Source organism: Eublepharis macularius, chromosome 19 (genome assembly GCF_028583425.1).
Source record: "Eublepharis macularius isolate TG4126 chromosome 19, MPM_Emac_v1.0, whole genome shotgun sequence".
In the NCBI taxonomy this organism is placed as follows: domain Eukaryota; kingdom Metazoa; phylum Chordata; class Lepidosauria; order Squamata; family Eublepharidae; genus Eublepharis; species Eublepharis macularius.
In genome coordinates this window covers 12,069,665-12,083,311 of record NC_072808.1, presented here as the reverse complement: position 1 = coordinate 12,083,311, position 13,647 = coordinate 12,069,665, and the positions used below count along the sequence as shown (strand labels likewise).

General features: G+C 44.3%; 1 protein-coding gene across 1 annotated transcript in view; it reads right to left on the bottom strand.

Annotated features, from left to right (window-relative positions):
* The window catches only part of COL5A3 (collagen type V alpha 3 chain), a 167,325-nt gene that overhangs the window by 100,331 nt on the left and 53,347 nt on the right, over positions 1–13,647 (bottom strand). The window contains exons 7-12 of the mRNA XM_055003373.1: positions 11,398–11,529; positions 6,885–7,076; positions 5,240–5,287; positions 3,116–3,157; positions 1,541–1,603; positions 1,241–1,315 (exon numbers count right to left, since the gene is read on the bottom strand). Of these exons, the coding sequence (XP_054859348.1) occupies positions 1,241–1,315; positions 1,541–1,603; positions 3,116–3,157; positions 5,240–5,287; positions 6,885–7,076; positions 11,398–11,529 (552 nt within the window). The remainder of the gene's footprint in view (positions 1–1,240; positions 1,316–1,540; positions 1,604–3,115; positions 3,158–5,239; positions 5,288–6,884; positions 7,077–11,397; positions 11,530–13,647) is intronic.

Genomic DNA, 13,647 nt, shown 5'->3' with positions numbered 1-13,647 from the left:
TACCTTCCCCGTCTTGACTGGGCTTGATGTCACCTCCAAACAGTCCATTTTGTCTACTTTCTTCGGCTCCCTCACCAGTGCCATCCTTAGATACTTTTTCCAGAAGAAGTGCAAAGTCAAAATGACACACCCATAATCCAGTGGCAGACCTACATTTTTGGGACCCTGAACCTTGAACTGTTATGGGGGCCCCTTCTCAACCAGCAACAATAGGGCAACATCCAACAAGGCCCCCAAAGCCTTGCAGCCCTTGCAAGGAGCTCAAAGCCCAAATGGCAGAGAATGGGGTGGTGGGGTGGAGCTCTTGAAAATGGGCCATACGGTGAGCCCCTTAGAACTCTTAAGCTGTGTACCAACGAAGGATCTGAGGACCCAGCTGCCAAAATGTAGGCTATGAATAGATTCTGGTAGCAGCAGCAGCAGTAACCTTTATTAGCATTACATCCATGTTAACAAAAACACTCGACGCAACCAGAACTCAGTCTACAAATACACAACTCACCTCATAGATGAAAGACACAAAAACGTAGCTACAGTTTCGATAACTTTTTGGTTCTGAGTAGCCAATAGGAAGATAACTTTACATTTATCAGATTTTCCAATTTGCTCTCTCAACAGCAGGTCAACGAGTGTGGGATGTATATCACAGTAATAAGTACAATACAAAAAAACATGTTCCAGGATTTCTATGTCTCGCTGAGCACAAGTGCATAACCTGTTAGCATATGGTGTTTTATGGAATCCCCCATAGAGTATTGCAGAAGGTAGCACATTAAACCGAGCTAACAAATAAGCTCAGTTTAATGTGAGCTCAGCAAGCCTGTACAGCTGGGGGTTTGAGTGCTGCAAGCCCCCCCCCCCCCGCCAAAAAAAATTGAAATTTGACCAATTACAGAGTCATTTTGAGGCCATACAAAACAGGTATCAGAGCATATTCTAAGGTCAGTATTAAGCACTTCAACCCATTGGCTTATGATTCTGCCACTAAAATAGCCTCATTTTAATAACACATAAAAAAAAACTTCCATCAATTTGGATGAAAAATTCACTCATTGAAAAAAAAATGTTGCTTCAGGCCCCACCCAGGATTAGGGGCCCTGAAGTAACTGACACGTGTGGCAAAAGCATTTCTCTGGAATCTCGTACCCAAAGACCCGAGGTTTTTTTTTTCCATAGTAAAGGTGTCCCTGGTTTTCCAGCTCCATCCACACTGCTACGGTCATCTCCCTGCATCACTCACCGGTAACATAATCATTGTCCCAGGAGGTCCACGGATGCCATCAGCTCCTGGAAGGCCTGGGAGTCCCGGGGGTCCCTGTGCAGGAACAAGGAAAAGTACCTGTCAATCAGTTCTGGAAGTGCTGAGCTAGGCTGTGCTGCATCAAGCTGGAACTTGCTTCCTGGCAGCAGCCCTGAGGTACGCTGAAAGGGGTGCGTGCCGTTGATTCCTCAACCTCTCTTTCCCATCCAAATGATCAGGAATCCCCAGGCTGGGAAAGGAGGGGGCTGCCTTCCCCTTGAATGGCAGAGGATTTCTCACCCGCTCACCGGGATCCCCTGGGAATCCTGGAGGCCCTGCTTGTCCCACTGGGCCTGGCTCTCCCTGGAAGAAACAAAGAGAAAATTCAGACATGCTTTGCCCAACAGAATCTCACGCTGTCAAGCTTAAATCATGCAGCACCAGACAACAAACCGTACTGTCAGTGTCCATTTAGTACCTTACTCTGATTCTAGTACAGACAGGGGCCTAGTTCTCACTGAAATTTTATTTATTTAAAATAGAAAAGAGTCCTGTAGCACCTTTAAGACTAACCAACTTTACTGTAGCATAAGCTTTCGAGAATCACAGTTCTCTTCTTCAGATGCAATATAAACTGAATGTAATATAAATTGTCTTTGGATCTTGGGAGGCCAGCTGAAAAATTTAGGATGTAGGCTTATTTTTCCGCTTTCAGGGTTTTGCATTTCTGTGACCCCCCAGTGCAATCCTGAGCACTGACTTCAATGGGCTCAGAAGGGTGTAACTCTATTTAAGATGCACTGTACATTTTCTAACAACTAACAAAATCTAATCCTAACCTCTTTTTACAGTTTCTCATAATTTGCTTAATGCTACGGAAAAGGGGTGGAAATAAATGGAGGGGCGATCGGGATGCATTTGGAAGCCCCCAGAGCAACGGTGCCAGTTCTGTGCTAAGTGATCCAAGCAGCAGAGCATGAGAATCTCAGGGCCAAACTACAAGTGATGAACGACAGTTGAACAGCAAGTGTATTCCTCCCTGTTCACTTGCCCTCCACTTGCTCTCCACTCGATCCACTTGCCGTTCAAGTGTCATTCGTTACTTGTAGCTTGGCCCACAGACTCAACATGGTGGGCCTAATCCACACAAAGGCCCATGCAATACGTGTGTGGTATGTGCCATCAAGTCGCCTCCGACCTATGGTGACCCTATGAAGGAAAGACCTCCAAAACATCCTATCATTAACAGACTTGCTCAGATCCTGCAAACTGGAGGAAGTGGCTTCTTTGACTGAGTCAAGTCATCTCGTTTTAGATCTTCCTCTTTTCCTACTGCCTTCCACTTTTCCTAGCATTACTGACTTTTCCCGAGAAACTTGTCTTTTCATGATGTGACCAAAGTATGATAGCCTTAGTCTTGTCATTTTAGCTTCTAGGGAAGCTTGATTGCGATACAGATCGTGCGTTGCTAATATAAAAAATTAGAATAAAGCTGAAGAGAAACACTAAAAGAATCATCATGCCAAAATACAATCTAAAAAATATTCCTGAAGAATTTAAAGACCAGGTAAGGAACAGATGTGCAACACTAAGTTTAATTGCTCGTGAGCCTGTGCAATATAATATAACCATTTTGAGGGTTCAACTTGCTAAGCCTCCGGTTCAGCACTACAACATGCTTAACTACAACATGCTTAACTACAACAACATGCTTAACAAAGGTAGGCATGGCAGAAGAGGTTGTCATTCCACTGCACAGCCCGGCAAGCAACTAGCAAATAGTGGCCACCACTACAGAGTCCTCTGGTATGTAATACTGGTTATCTACCAGCCCTCCCACTGTCGATGATCATGTATATTAATCATTCTTCTTACCACCGGTCCTGGGTATCCGGCTGGCCCCACAAAGCGAGTGCCCTGCAAGAAAAAGAGAAATCCTTGTCAGCCTTAAAGAGCTTGATACGGAAGGGAATGGACTTCCATGCAGGTTACAAACGCATGCAACAGATTGGTCAAGATGGGTAGCCATGTTTGTCTGTTGCAGTAAAAAAGATCAAGAGTCCAGTAGCACCTATAAGACTAACACAATTTGGGATAGGGTATGAGCTTTCGGGAGTCACAGCTCACTTCTTACACCACCTGAAAAGTGAGCAGTGACTCATGAAAGCTCATACCCTACCACAAATTCCATTAGTCTTATAGGTGCTATTAGACTCTTGCTCTTTTCTACACAACAGATTGGTCAGGGTTACCCTGTAATGCATAAGAGTAAGCGTGATTTCCCGTAAATAAAGGATATCGTAAATATCAGTCATTTACTGCATTCAAAAGCCAAAAATATATACCCCTCAAGATAAATATCCAGTTTAGGCATTGGGTTTGAGAAAATTATTTCTGAAGATGTGTCATGGCTTATTCTTAGAGCATATGCTTTGCATGCAAAAGTTTCCAGGTTCAATCTCACCACCTCCAGCTACAAGGCTTAGGTACTAGGTGACGTTAAAGACTTCTAACTGAGGGCCAAACTACAAGAGACGCCTGACACTAGTTGGACACTTGTCAGCTTCCCTCAAGTTTTGATGGGAAATGTAGGCAGCTTGGCGGAATGTTGGACAAGTGACAGTTGAAAAGTCCATTGGACAGCAGTCGGAGAGCCAAGCTGCAAGACCAGGACGCCTACATTTCCTACCAAAACTTGAGGGAAGCTGACAAGTGTCCAACTCGTGTCAAGCGTCACTTGTAGTTTGGCCCTGAGACACTGACCTGGACAGACCAAGGACCTGAGTCAGGATAAAGGAATTTCATGTTTTCATATGTATCCATGAACATTAAGCAATGGTTTAATTGCTTATTATGCAGTTAGGCCAACTGGATGTGTGATTCGCCACAATGATACAGAACCTCACTAATATATGCTGATGACAGCTTTTGAATGGCAAATTATGATGTATGATTAAGGCGGCTGTGATGCACGACTACGGATGATTCAGACCTATAATGAGGATACACAATCCACAATATCCATGTGATATACAAGCCACGATTCAGATTTGTGTCACAAAAACTGTGCATCAGCTTTGAAGGACGAGTGCTTACCAAAGGGAGAAGCCCTCCAAATGCCATCTCTGTGCAGGGCTAGCTTTTCCACCTTAGTGCCCAAAGAGAAAGTCAGCCCTTTATGCTGTACTTTCACTGATATTCCCCAATGGCAGCCCGACAGCAAATGTAACAAGATCTCCATTGCTGATGTCCTCTTTGCTCTATGACAGGGGTGGTCAAACTTAATGGAAGAGCCACATAGAATAAACGTCAGAAGTTTGAGAGCCGCAAGACCAGATGCACTGAAGTGACTTCTGAGGAAGAGGTGGCTTTGGGGAAGTGTCCTGAAAGTGACATCACAGGAAGGGGTATGGTTTTGTTGCAGTATGCTGGAAGTGACATCATCAGAAGGGGTGGATCTTGGAAAAAGCCATCACCTGACCTTTGACTTGGAAGTGAAATCACAAAAGTGATGTCACATCCTTGCTAGACTTCACCCCCAAAGTCCCCAGGTATTTTCTGAGTCAGACCTGGCAACCCCAACATTTTTATTGAAAATATGAAAGACATGGAAAGAAAGAAGAAAGGAAGGAAGGAAAAAGGGCAAAGGGAGGGAAAGACATGGAAAGAAAGAAGGAAAGGGAGGGAGGGAAAGACATGAAAAGAAAGGAGGGAAGGGAGGGAAGGGAGGGTGGGAAATAAACCAAAATAAAATGTATGGCCATGGCAATAGTCAAAGACCACCGGGAGTCACACAATATGTCTAGAAGAACCACATGTGGTTCCCGAGCTGCAGTTTGGCCACCCCTGCTATATGAAAATCACATCCTTTCGGAGAGGTTCATCCTTCAGGATTAAAATGGGATCGAGCACAAACACTGGGGCCACCATGAATGCAGTTTCCATATCTTAACTGATGTAAGGGAAGGAATATACAAGCGGGACGGCGGTCACACTCACAGAATCTAGGACTCCTGGCTCCCCTTTCTGTCCCTTCAGATTGGTTTCCTGCAGCAGACACAATAGGAACAAATCATCAGAAAAACTGCCAGCACACCTTTGTCACTTAGAACGGCTTTCTCACTGTAACAGGGTCTCCCCCAGCCTGAATATGTTGACTAAGAGGCTCTCTACAGGAGACTTCTTACACGGGGACGCTCAAGTGTAGGGAGAGGCAATGTTAGCCGGGAAGCATAGTTTAAAGAGATAGAGTGGCACTCCACCTCCCACCAATTGCCACTCAGTGGGCAGAGGGGCGAATCGCCAGGAGTTTGCCCATCATTGGTGGGCACCTGGGAACCCTAAAATTAACATACCAGGCCTAGAAAAAAGCCTGCTGGTTTACTCTAATGCCTAAATGCTTCTGTATTTCCGGGCTATACTTCTGTGGTCTGCTTATCACAGGGCCCTTTTAAGTTGAGGAAATGGCACAGGGGGGAAAATTAAGCCCCCTCTCCCCACACATTGCAGTCCTGACCTAAATTATGTCCTGTGCACCGGGGAACTGCCAGAAATACATGAGCTTCCATCTACTAATAATCACAGACAACCTCTGGCTGGCAAAAACTGGAGACAGATGGCAACTCCCCCAGTGGAAATTCTGCAAACAATGGATACAAGCCCTTTGGAAAGTTCTGATGGTATTTAATGGAGCCTTATTTCCTGCAGCCTAGGTTCCTTGCAATCCACTAAAAGCAGATGTTTCAGTATTTTGAAGCCACATTCTGGGAGTGAACTCAGATCACCATTCTTTCCCAACATGTGTTGATCTTTGCCGTCACCGTGCGGTTGGAATCACCCAATGCACCAAATCCAATTCTAGTTCATAAACATGTGTATGTAAAGAGACATAAGCCACAGCTGACCTACGGCAACCCTGTATGGTTTCAAGGCAACAGATAAACAAAGGTCGTTTGCCATTGCCTGCCTCTACATACTTCCTTGGTGGTCTCCAATCCAAGTACTAATCAGAGCTGACCCTGTTTAGCTTCTGAGGGCCAAGCTACACATGACGAATGACACTTGAACAGCAAGTGTATTTCTCCCTGTTCACTTGCCCTCCACTCAGTCCACTTGCCGTTCAAGTGTCATTCGTCATGTATAGCTTGGCCCTGAGATCTGATGAGATTGGGCTAGCCTGGGCCATCCTGGTCAGAGCTCATAAATGTTTCCCAACAGCTAGCATGCCCTGACCTGGATACCCCAGGCGAGCCTGATCTCATCAGATCTCAGAAGCTAAGCAGGGTCAGCCTTGGTTAGTAACTGGATGGGAGACCTTCAACAAAAACCAGTGTTGGAGGCTGCAAACCACCTCTGTTAGTCTCTTGCCATGAAAACTCCACCAGGGGTCACCATAAGTCAGCTATGACTTGAGGGCACTCTCCACCACATAATGGATCTATATGGGGACACAAATTCTTATCAAACAGATTCCTCAACCAAGTTCAGTGGGGCTCAAAGGAGCTTTTCAGAGGAAATGAACATCTGTATTCAGGTGGCTGCCTCCTTTCTGAGAGTGCTGCTGCTAAAACATCCTAGAATGGAACAGACTTCTCCTGAAATAGCATCCAGCCGCTTGCCCTAACACTCCAAACATAGCCATTACCTGGGCGACCTGGACAGTGGCTTCGATGCGTTCGGCAGGATCAAATCTCTCTTCCTCAGCCTCTTCCCTTCGGTCATAGTAGTCTTCATAGTCCCTGGCTCTGTAGTCAAGCCTGTCATCATAAGCCCTATACGTGTCATTCCCATCCAGGTCTGTGTCCTCACTGATCACGTACTCTTCTCCTAGAAGGTCCTATTGGGACAGGGGAAAATTTGGAGAAATTATGTGCAGCGAGCGTTCTGGTATCCAGGTACTTTGTGTACTAACTAGCTCGTACGTCCATCTTTCTTTCCTCCCTCTTGACTCAATTCAGATTCCTTTTCCAAAAAAATAAAACTCATCTGTCTAGCATACTATATGATATGAATGAGGACTTCATGCTCTTGGCACATGTGTTTTCTCACAGCCAATGTTTGAAAGTCTGAGGGCCAAGCTACAAGTGACGAATGACACTTAAACGGCAAGTGTATTTCTCCCTGTTCACTTGCACTACGCTCAATCCACTTGCCATTCAAGTGTCATTTGTCACTTGTAGCTTGGCCCTACGTCTAAATCAGGTCGAGAGAACCCAGAAACAACGTGTTAAAAATCGTAATGTGCATCTTGGTGTGTGGGGTACCAAATTTGAGGCCTGCTCACATATCATCATCATCATCAATATCAACATCATCATGATGTCATTTTATAGTCCGCCTTTCTCACTGAGACTCGAGGTGGATTAAACTGTGTGAGATTAGTACAGTCAATATCAAGGATATTTCCATAAACACTGCCACAGGGTAAATAAATACAAGTTGACAAAGACATAACATTAGCAAGAATCCAATACAGAGCTGAAGATATACTGAAACAGAACATAAGCCATTCTAGGACTGACATTAGACCACATGAAGCACAAGTAACTCATAGGAGCACATATTTAAGACAACAGGTAGTACGTAAGACAACATAGTGGTGAAGTCTATGGTCCCTAACTCAATAGCGAAGTATCTGAGACCCCCTCTCTACGACACAAAAGCCTTTTTGAATAATTCGGTTTTGCATCATTTGAGGAAAGCTAGGAGAGTGGGGGCTCTCCTGACCTCCTCTCGCTGGCCATTCCACAGGGTAGGGGCCACCACAGAGAAAGCCCGTGTATGGGTTGCTGTTGATTTCGCCCATGTGCATACTATTTATAGAATGTGCACAAAGATCTGTGTGTAAAGTAAAAAAACAAACAAGAATGGGTTTAAATGATTGACTAGTCCTGATCATGTAACAGTGAATACATGCACAATCTGTGTACAGTGTACATTTGATGGTTCCTTATAAGTGTTAATTCTCACATTACATTAAACTCATATCCAACTGAATGTACGACTGAAACTACACATTTATCCTGCTCCCTGGTTTCATTTGTAAAGAGAATGTGTGTTGGTCCCTTCTTACAAAAAAGAGGTACACACATACATGCAAGATGTACAGGTATTCAGGGTAACATCGGCTAAAATTAAGATTAATCAAGGTAACTTGATGCAAAAATAAGGTAAAACACAGAGAAATAATTAAAATGGTTGAAATTAAAGTTTGGGTATAAGTAACAAAGGAGAGGGAAGGAAAATTCTTACATAATTAAGTTGTTATATATTCTGATTGCATTTTTTAAATCAGTTTAATTTCAGATGCAGTGGTTATATAAGTTTCTATGCACTTTCTACTGTTATCTCTTTTCTTTTATAATAAAATTTCGATATCAAAGAAAAAGTGCTTAGTCTAACGTGTGAACAGGGCTAGTGTAAAGGAGGTTGAGCATTAAGGGGAAACACCAGCTATTTTTTGGCATTTAGCAACATCACCTCTACAATGTTTCCACTGCCAGTTCAGAGAAGATCAAATTTGCACTGTCTTTCTTTGTTTCATCCAGGAACAAAGATCAACAACTATGACACACTCCCTTGCACTGAGTAAGCGAGAGAGAAAAGACTGCTTTGGAATAGTTTGCCCTACCCAACAGTTTCTGCCCTAGATGGCAGTAGTTACACTCTACCCTAGAACTGTCGACACTGTCTATTTCCATCAGCCCAAGGGAACAACAGAACTACAGCTGGATTTTCTCAGCGGTAATTTAATGACCGAACTACGGGTGGTCACGTGCAATCCCGACTGCAACGAGGGTATGCCCAGCAACAGCTCCAGTAGAGCAAAGACATTTTTATAAGACCTCCTCAGCAACACAAGCAGCTGCCAAGAGGGGTGGTGGAATCTCTTTTTGTGATTTGCCAAAAAAAAAAGGTAGACTATCTATCATGATGCTCTTATGTGAAAGAGAGCCAACAAACGACAGTGACTAGTATTGGGTGTGGAAGTCGGAAAAGGAGGTTTAAATCTCCATTCAGAGCGAAGTTTGTGCAGGTTGAAGACAAAGTTTTTCTTTTTTCAGAGCGATAAGAGGCAGTTTGAAAGACAAACAGGTTTTGCCGTTGTTATAGTTTCAAATAAAGGAACTATTGAAGAATATGCCATGGACAACAATATTTCCCGCAAAGTAAGTTCCATTATTTTGGGGTGAGGACCGTCATAATAAAAAATAAGAGCTATCGATACAGCCTTTGGCCAAGAGGAAAATCCAGTTTTGCAACTAGAGTTGTCATACACTAGCTGGGGGAAAGAGATCTCCCACCTACCCAGCAAGCCTTGCTTGCCAGCCCTCCAGCAGCCAGCTGGAGAAAGAATTTATTTTTTAAAAAAATGGCCGTCAGTGATGGCATATCACTTCTGGGAAAATCTGGAAGTGATGTCATGTCTCTCTAGAAATCGCTGTAAACTCTATGGTAAAACCACAAAATATTTCCAGTGATTCCTAAAGAGGTGTGACATCACTTCCAGGTTTTCCCAGAATTGGCATCACACCATCACTAAATGGCCACTAAATGCAATATTCTACAATGTTTATTTGTTATTGTTGTTTTAAAAAATTACTGAAAACGTTGAATAAAATATAATTAAAAAAAAAAAACCTAAACGGCCACCTATCTCATTTCCCCGCAGTCTCTTTCTGGTTGCAAGGCCTAGCCTGGCAACAACTAAAATGATAGATGCAATGACATAATTTATAATACATTCTTTAATATTTAACAGTGTTAAGGGACTGGTAATTGTAGACATGCCCTAAGGTTCAAGAACAAGGCTTAGAATTGCTGAACAAGGCATTTTAATTGCTCTTCATATCAAAGTAGTTTTTAAGCCATTTTGCATTTTGGTGCTCTTTAATCTGTGAACCCAGAAATATTACAATAGATGTAGTAACTCACAAATCAAATGCTGAATGGCCCCCGTCAGCTTTATTCCTGCCTCTTTATGTTTGGGATGGAACGTCCGTTTTTAAAGTTCTGTATGACCGTTCCTGCATTTATCTATTCATTGTCTTGTTTTAAAAAGTGAAAAACTGCTCTGGGGGTTGAGGAGAAAGGTTTCCTGGTGACATCACAATGAACTGGCCAATCATCAAGTTTCTTCGTGACATCACAATTCAGCAGCCAGTCAGCACTGGGCACCGCTGTTTACTACTGAAAATGCACAAAGCCTCCCCCCCCCTCCCCGCCCCTCCACACACTGCATGATCGGCCTTGGAAGCTAACAGGGAATTTATTATAAATGTTATACTTTGTTTTTTCTCAGTAAAATAAAAAGACGATTGCTTTGGAAGTATAATGTACCTCTGATCTGTTGAAGAAAGGATAGAAAATAAATGTAATATCACAGAGAGGTTTCAGGGATCTTATTAGAGAAGCAGATTGGAACAGGAAACCTGTAAAGTCCATTCTATGTATATGATTCAAATAACTGATCTACACAGAGTTGCCAACTCAGGGACTGGAAATTCCTAGAGATTTGGGGGTGGAGCTTGGAGAGTACAAGGTCTGGGAAGGGGAGGGACTTCAGTGGGATATAACACCAGAGTGTCCACCCTCCGAAGTTGCCATTTTTGTAGGAAACTTGATGGCTGTAGCCTGAAGATCAGTTGTAATTCCATGAAATCTCCAGGCCTCACCTAAAGGTTGGTAACCATAGATCTACATATTACAAAAAAGCAAGTGGAATGGCCTTTCTGGGACTGTGCCTCTTCGGAATTTCAGGCTCATATTAGAAGTCCCTGCATGCGGAGGGCTGGCAAGTCACAAAGGTAAGCACAGAACCACAGACAAGCTAGTTTTCCACGGGCATGGAATTAAAAAGCAAACACAGTTAGCTTTCAAACATGTCATCATTCACCTGCATTTTAAAGTAACAAAACACCAAGAAGGCTGCCCCAAATACTTTTCTTGGATGCCTAGATCAGTCCTACGGAATTCCATCCAAAGAATCCGTGAACCTGCTTGGCTGGTGGACTCTCTCTGCATCATGTTTTCTTCCTACAGTTCGAGAATTCTGGGTCTCAGGCTCCCTTAGCCCCCCTGCTTGGAATACTCTTCCTGGGAGAGCTCAGAGGTGCACCCCTGACACCACAGCACCCCCCCCCACCCAGACTTCCTACCTCATAGTTGCCAGTGAAGTTAAAGTTGACTGTCACAGTGGTTGGGGTGAGAACTTCAGGCCCTGCATCAGGACTCTCCTCCCAGAAATGAGCAGCTGGTCTTGTGGGAATGGCTTCTGTTGGCATCTCGTACTTAAAAGGAGATGGAGAGAAAACAAGCCATTAAAGAGGGGTCTATTATTTATGTGTTATTATCGTTCAAGCAGGGAGCAAGCTGCCCAAGGGTTAGGAATACGCAAGCAGCCAAAAGCCAAATGAGATGATGTGGGTTGTACAAAACCCAATACAGTGAGGTTAGAGCAGCCAGAGCCAAACATGCCTCCAAACTTTAGCGGGTTCCACTGAGACTGAAAGGTAAAATAATAAATCATCGTCCTAAAGTCTACTAGTATGGATGTGCAGTATTTTGTGCCAGTCAAAATTAGGCACCCAGAAATCAGAGTGGAACTACACCTGTCCCGCCAAGATGTCTGCCTTGTTTCACCTGTAGCCCTGAATATCTAAGGGCCAAGCTACACATGACGAATGACACTTGAACGGCAAGTGGATTGAGTGGAGGGCAAGTGAACAGGGAGAAATACACTTGCTGTTCAAGTGTCATTCGTCATGCGTAGCTTGGCCCTGTGTCTCTCTCTACATGAGACACCTCGGCACAAGTTGGTAAAGTATAGGGAGATGCAATGTTAGCCAAGAAGTGTAGTTAAAAAGACAGAGCCAGCGGAGATCGCTCCTCAGTGAGTTTGTTAATTTCACCTTTGCCTCCTTGAAGGCTTTGTCAATTTCACCTCTCCAGTCTGGGATGGCAACAAGAGTGCAGTGAGGAATGGAAATGGGCTGGATCTGCCTTCCAGAGCTGGGCTTGGACCTGGAGAGGTTATAATGGGCTGAAGTTTCCCTTCTGGCATTTCACAGCCCTTTCATACAGCGCTAGTGCATTGCAAAGCCTTTGTTCTGCCGCTGAGTCTGTCTTTTTAAACTACCCTTCCCAGCTAACATTGCATCTCCTGACATGTGCTCTTCATGTGTCAGATGTCATGTGTAGAGAGACTCTGTTGGATGAACTTTTGCATCTGTATGTCATTCCACGCAGATCCACTGAGTGGTGTTTTCTGAATTTTATGCACATGTAATTCAGGCCCATGTGATCTGGATTATGTCTATGCCCCAATGAAATATCACACCCACACGATGATTTCCGGCAGGCTCCAGAGATGTTGCAGGCACATCTAGTGCTCAGGATGTGGTCTCACCACCCCACTATGCACTGTCTACACACAAAGAAGTCCCTTTGAATTGGGCCTCAAGAGGGAAAGAGACAACTGGGAATTCCATAACAGCATGGGAAGGAGCCCACAGGCCAATGAACAAACAGAGCCCCTTACATCTTTACTGTAAGAGCCCCGTGGCACAGAGGGGTAAGCTGGGCCGTTTCCAGACGGCCCCCCGCCTCGTGAAACGTCGCGCGTCGTCGCGCGTCGTCGCGCAGAAAACGCGAAATATCGCGTTTTCTCGCGCGAGTTTTGCGCGACGTCGCGCAAAACTCGCGCGAGAAAACGCGATATTTCGCGTTTTCTGCGCAACGACGCGCGACGATGCGCGACGTTTCGCGAGGCGGGGGGCCGTCTGGAAACGGCCCTGCAGTACTGCAGCCCAAGCTCTGCTCATGACCTGAGTTCGATCCTGGCGGAAGCTGGGTTCAGGTAGCTGGCTCAAGGTTGACTCCACCTTCTATTCTTCCGAGGTCGGTAAAACGAGTACCCAGTTTCCTAAGGGTAAAGTGTAGATGACTGGGGAAGGCAATGGCAAACCACCCCGTAAAAAGTCTGCCATCTTCTCTACTGAAGCCCAAGGAGTGGCAGAGCTTCAGAAGTATCATTTTGAGCTTAGTATAAGGCCCAATTCAGCTTATATGGCCCAATTCAGCTTAGTATGAGAGCTTAGTATAAGGCCAATTCAGCTTAGTTTAAGGCCCATAAGGCCCAATTCAGCTTAGTATAAGAGTTTAGTTTAAGGCCCAATTCAGCTTAGTATAAGGCCCAATTCAGCTTAGTATAAGAGCTTAGTTTAAGGCCCAATTCAGCTTAGTATAAGGCCCAATTCAGCTTAGTATAAGAGCTTAGTTTAAGGCCCAATTCAGCTTAGTATAAGGCCTAATTCAGCTTAGTATGAGTATAAGGCCCAATTCAGCTTAGTATAAGGCCCAATTCAGTTTAGTATAAGAGCTTAGTATAAAGTCCAATTCAGCTTGTA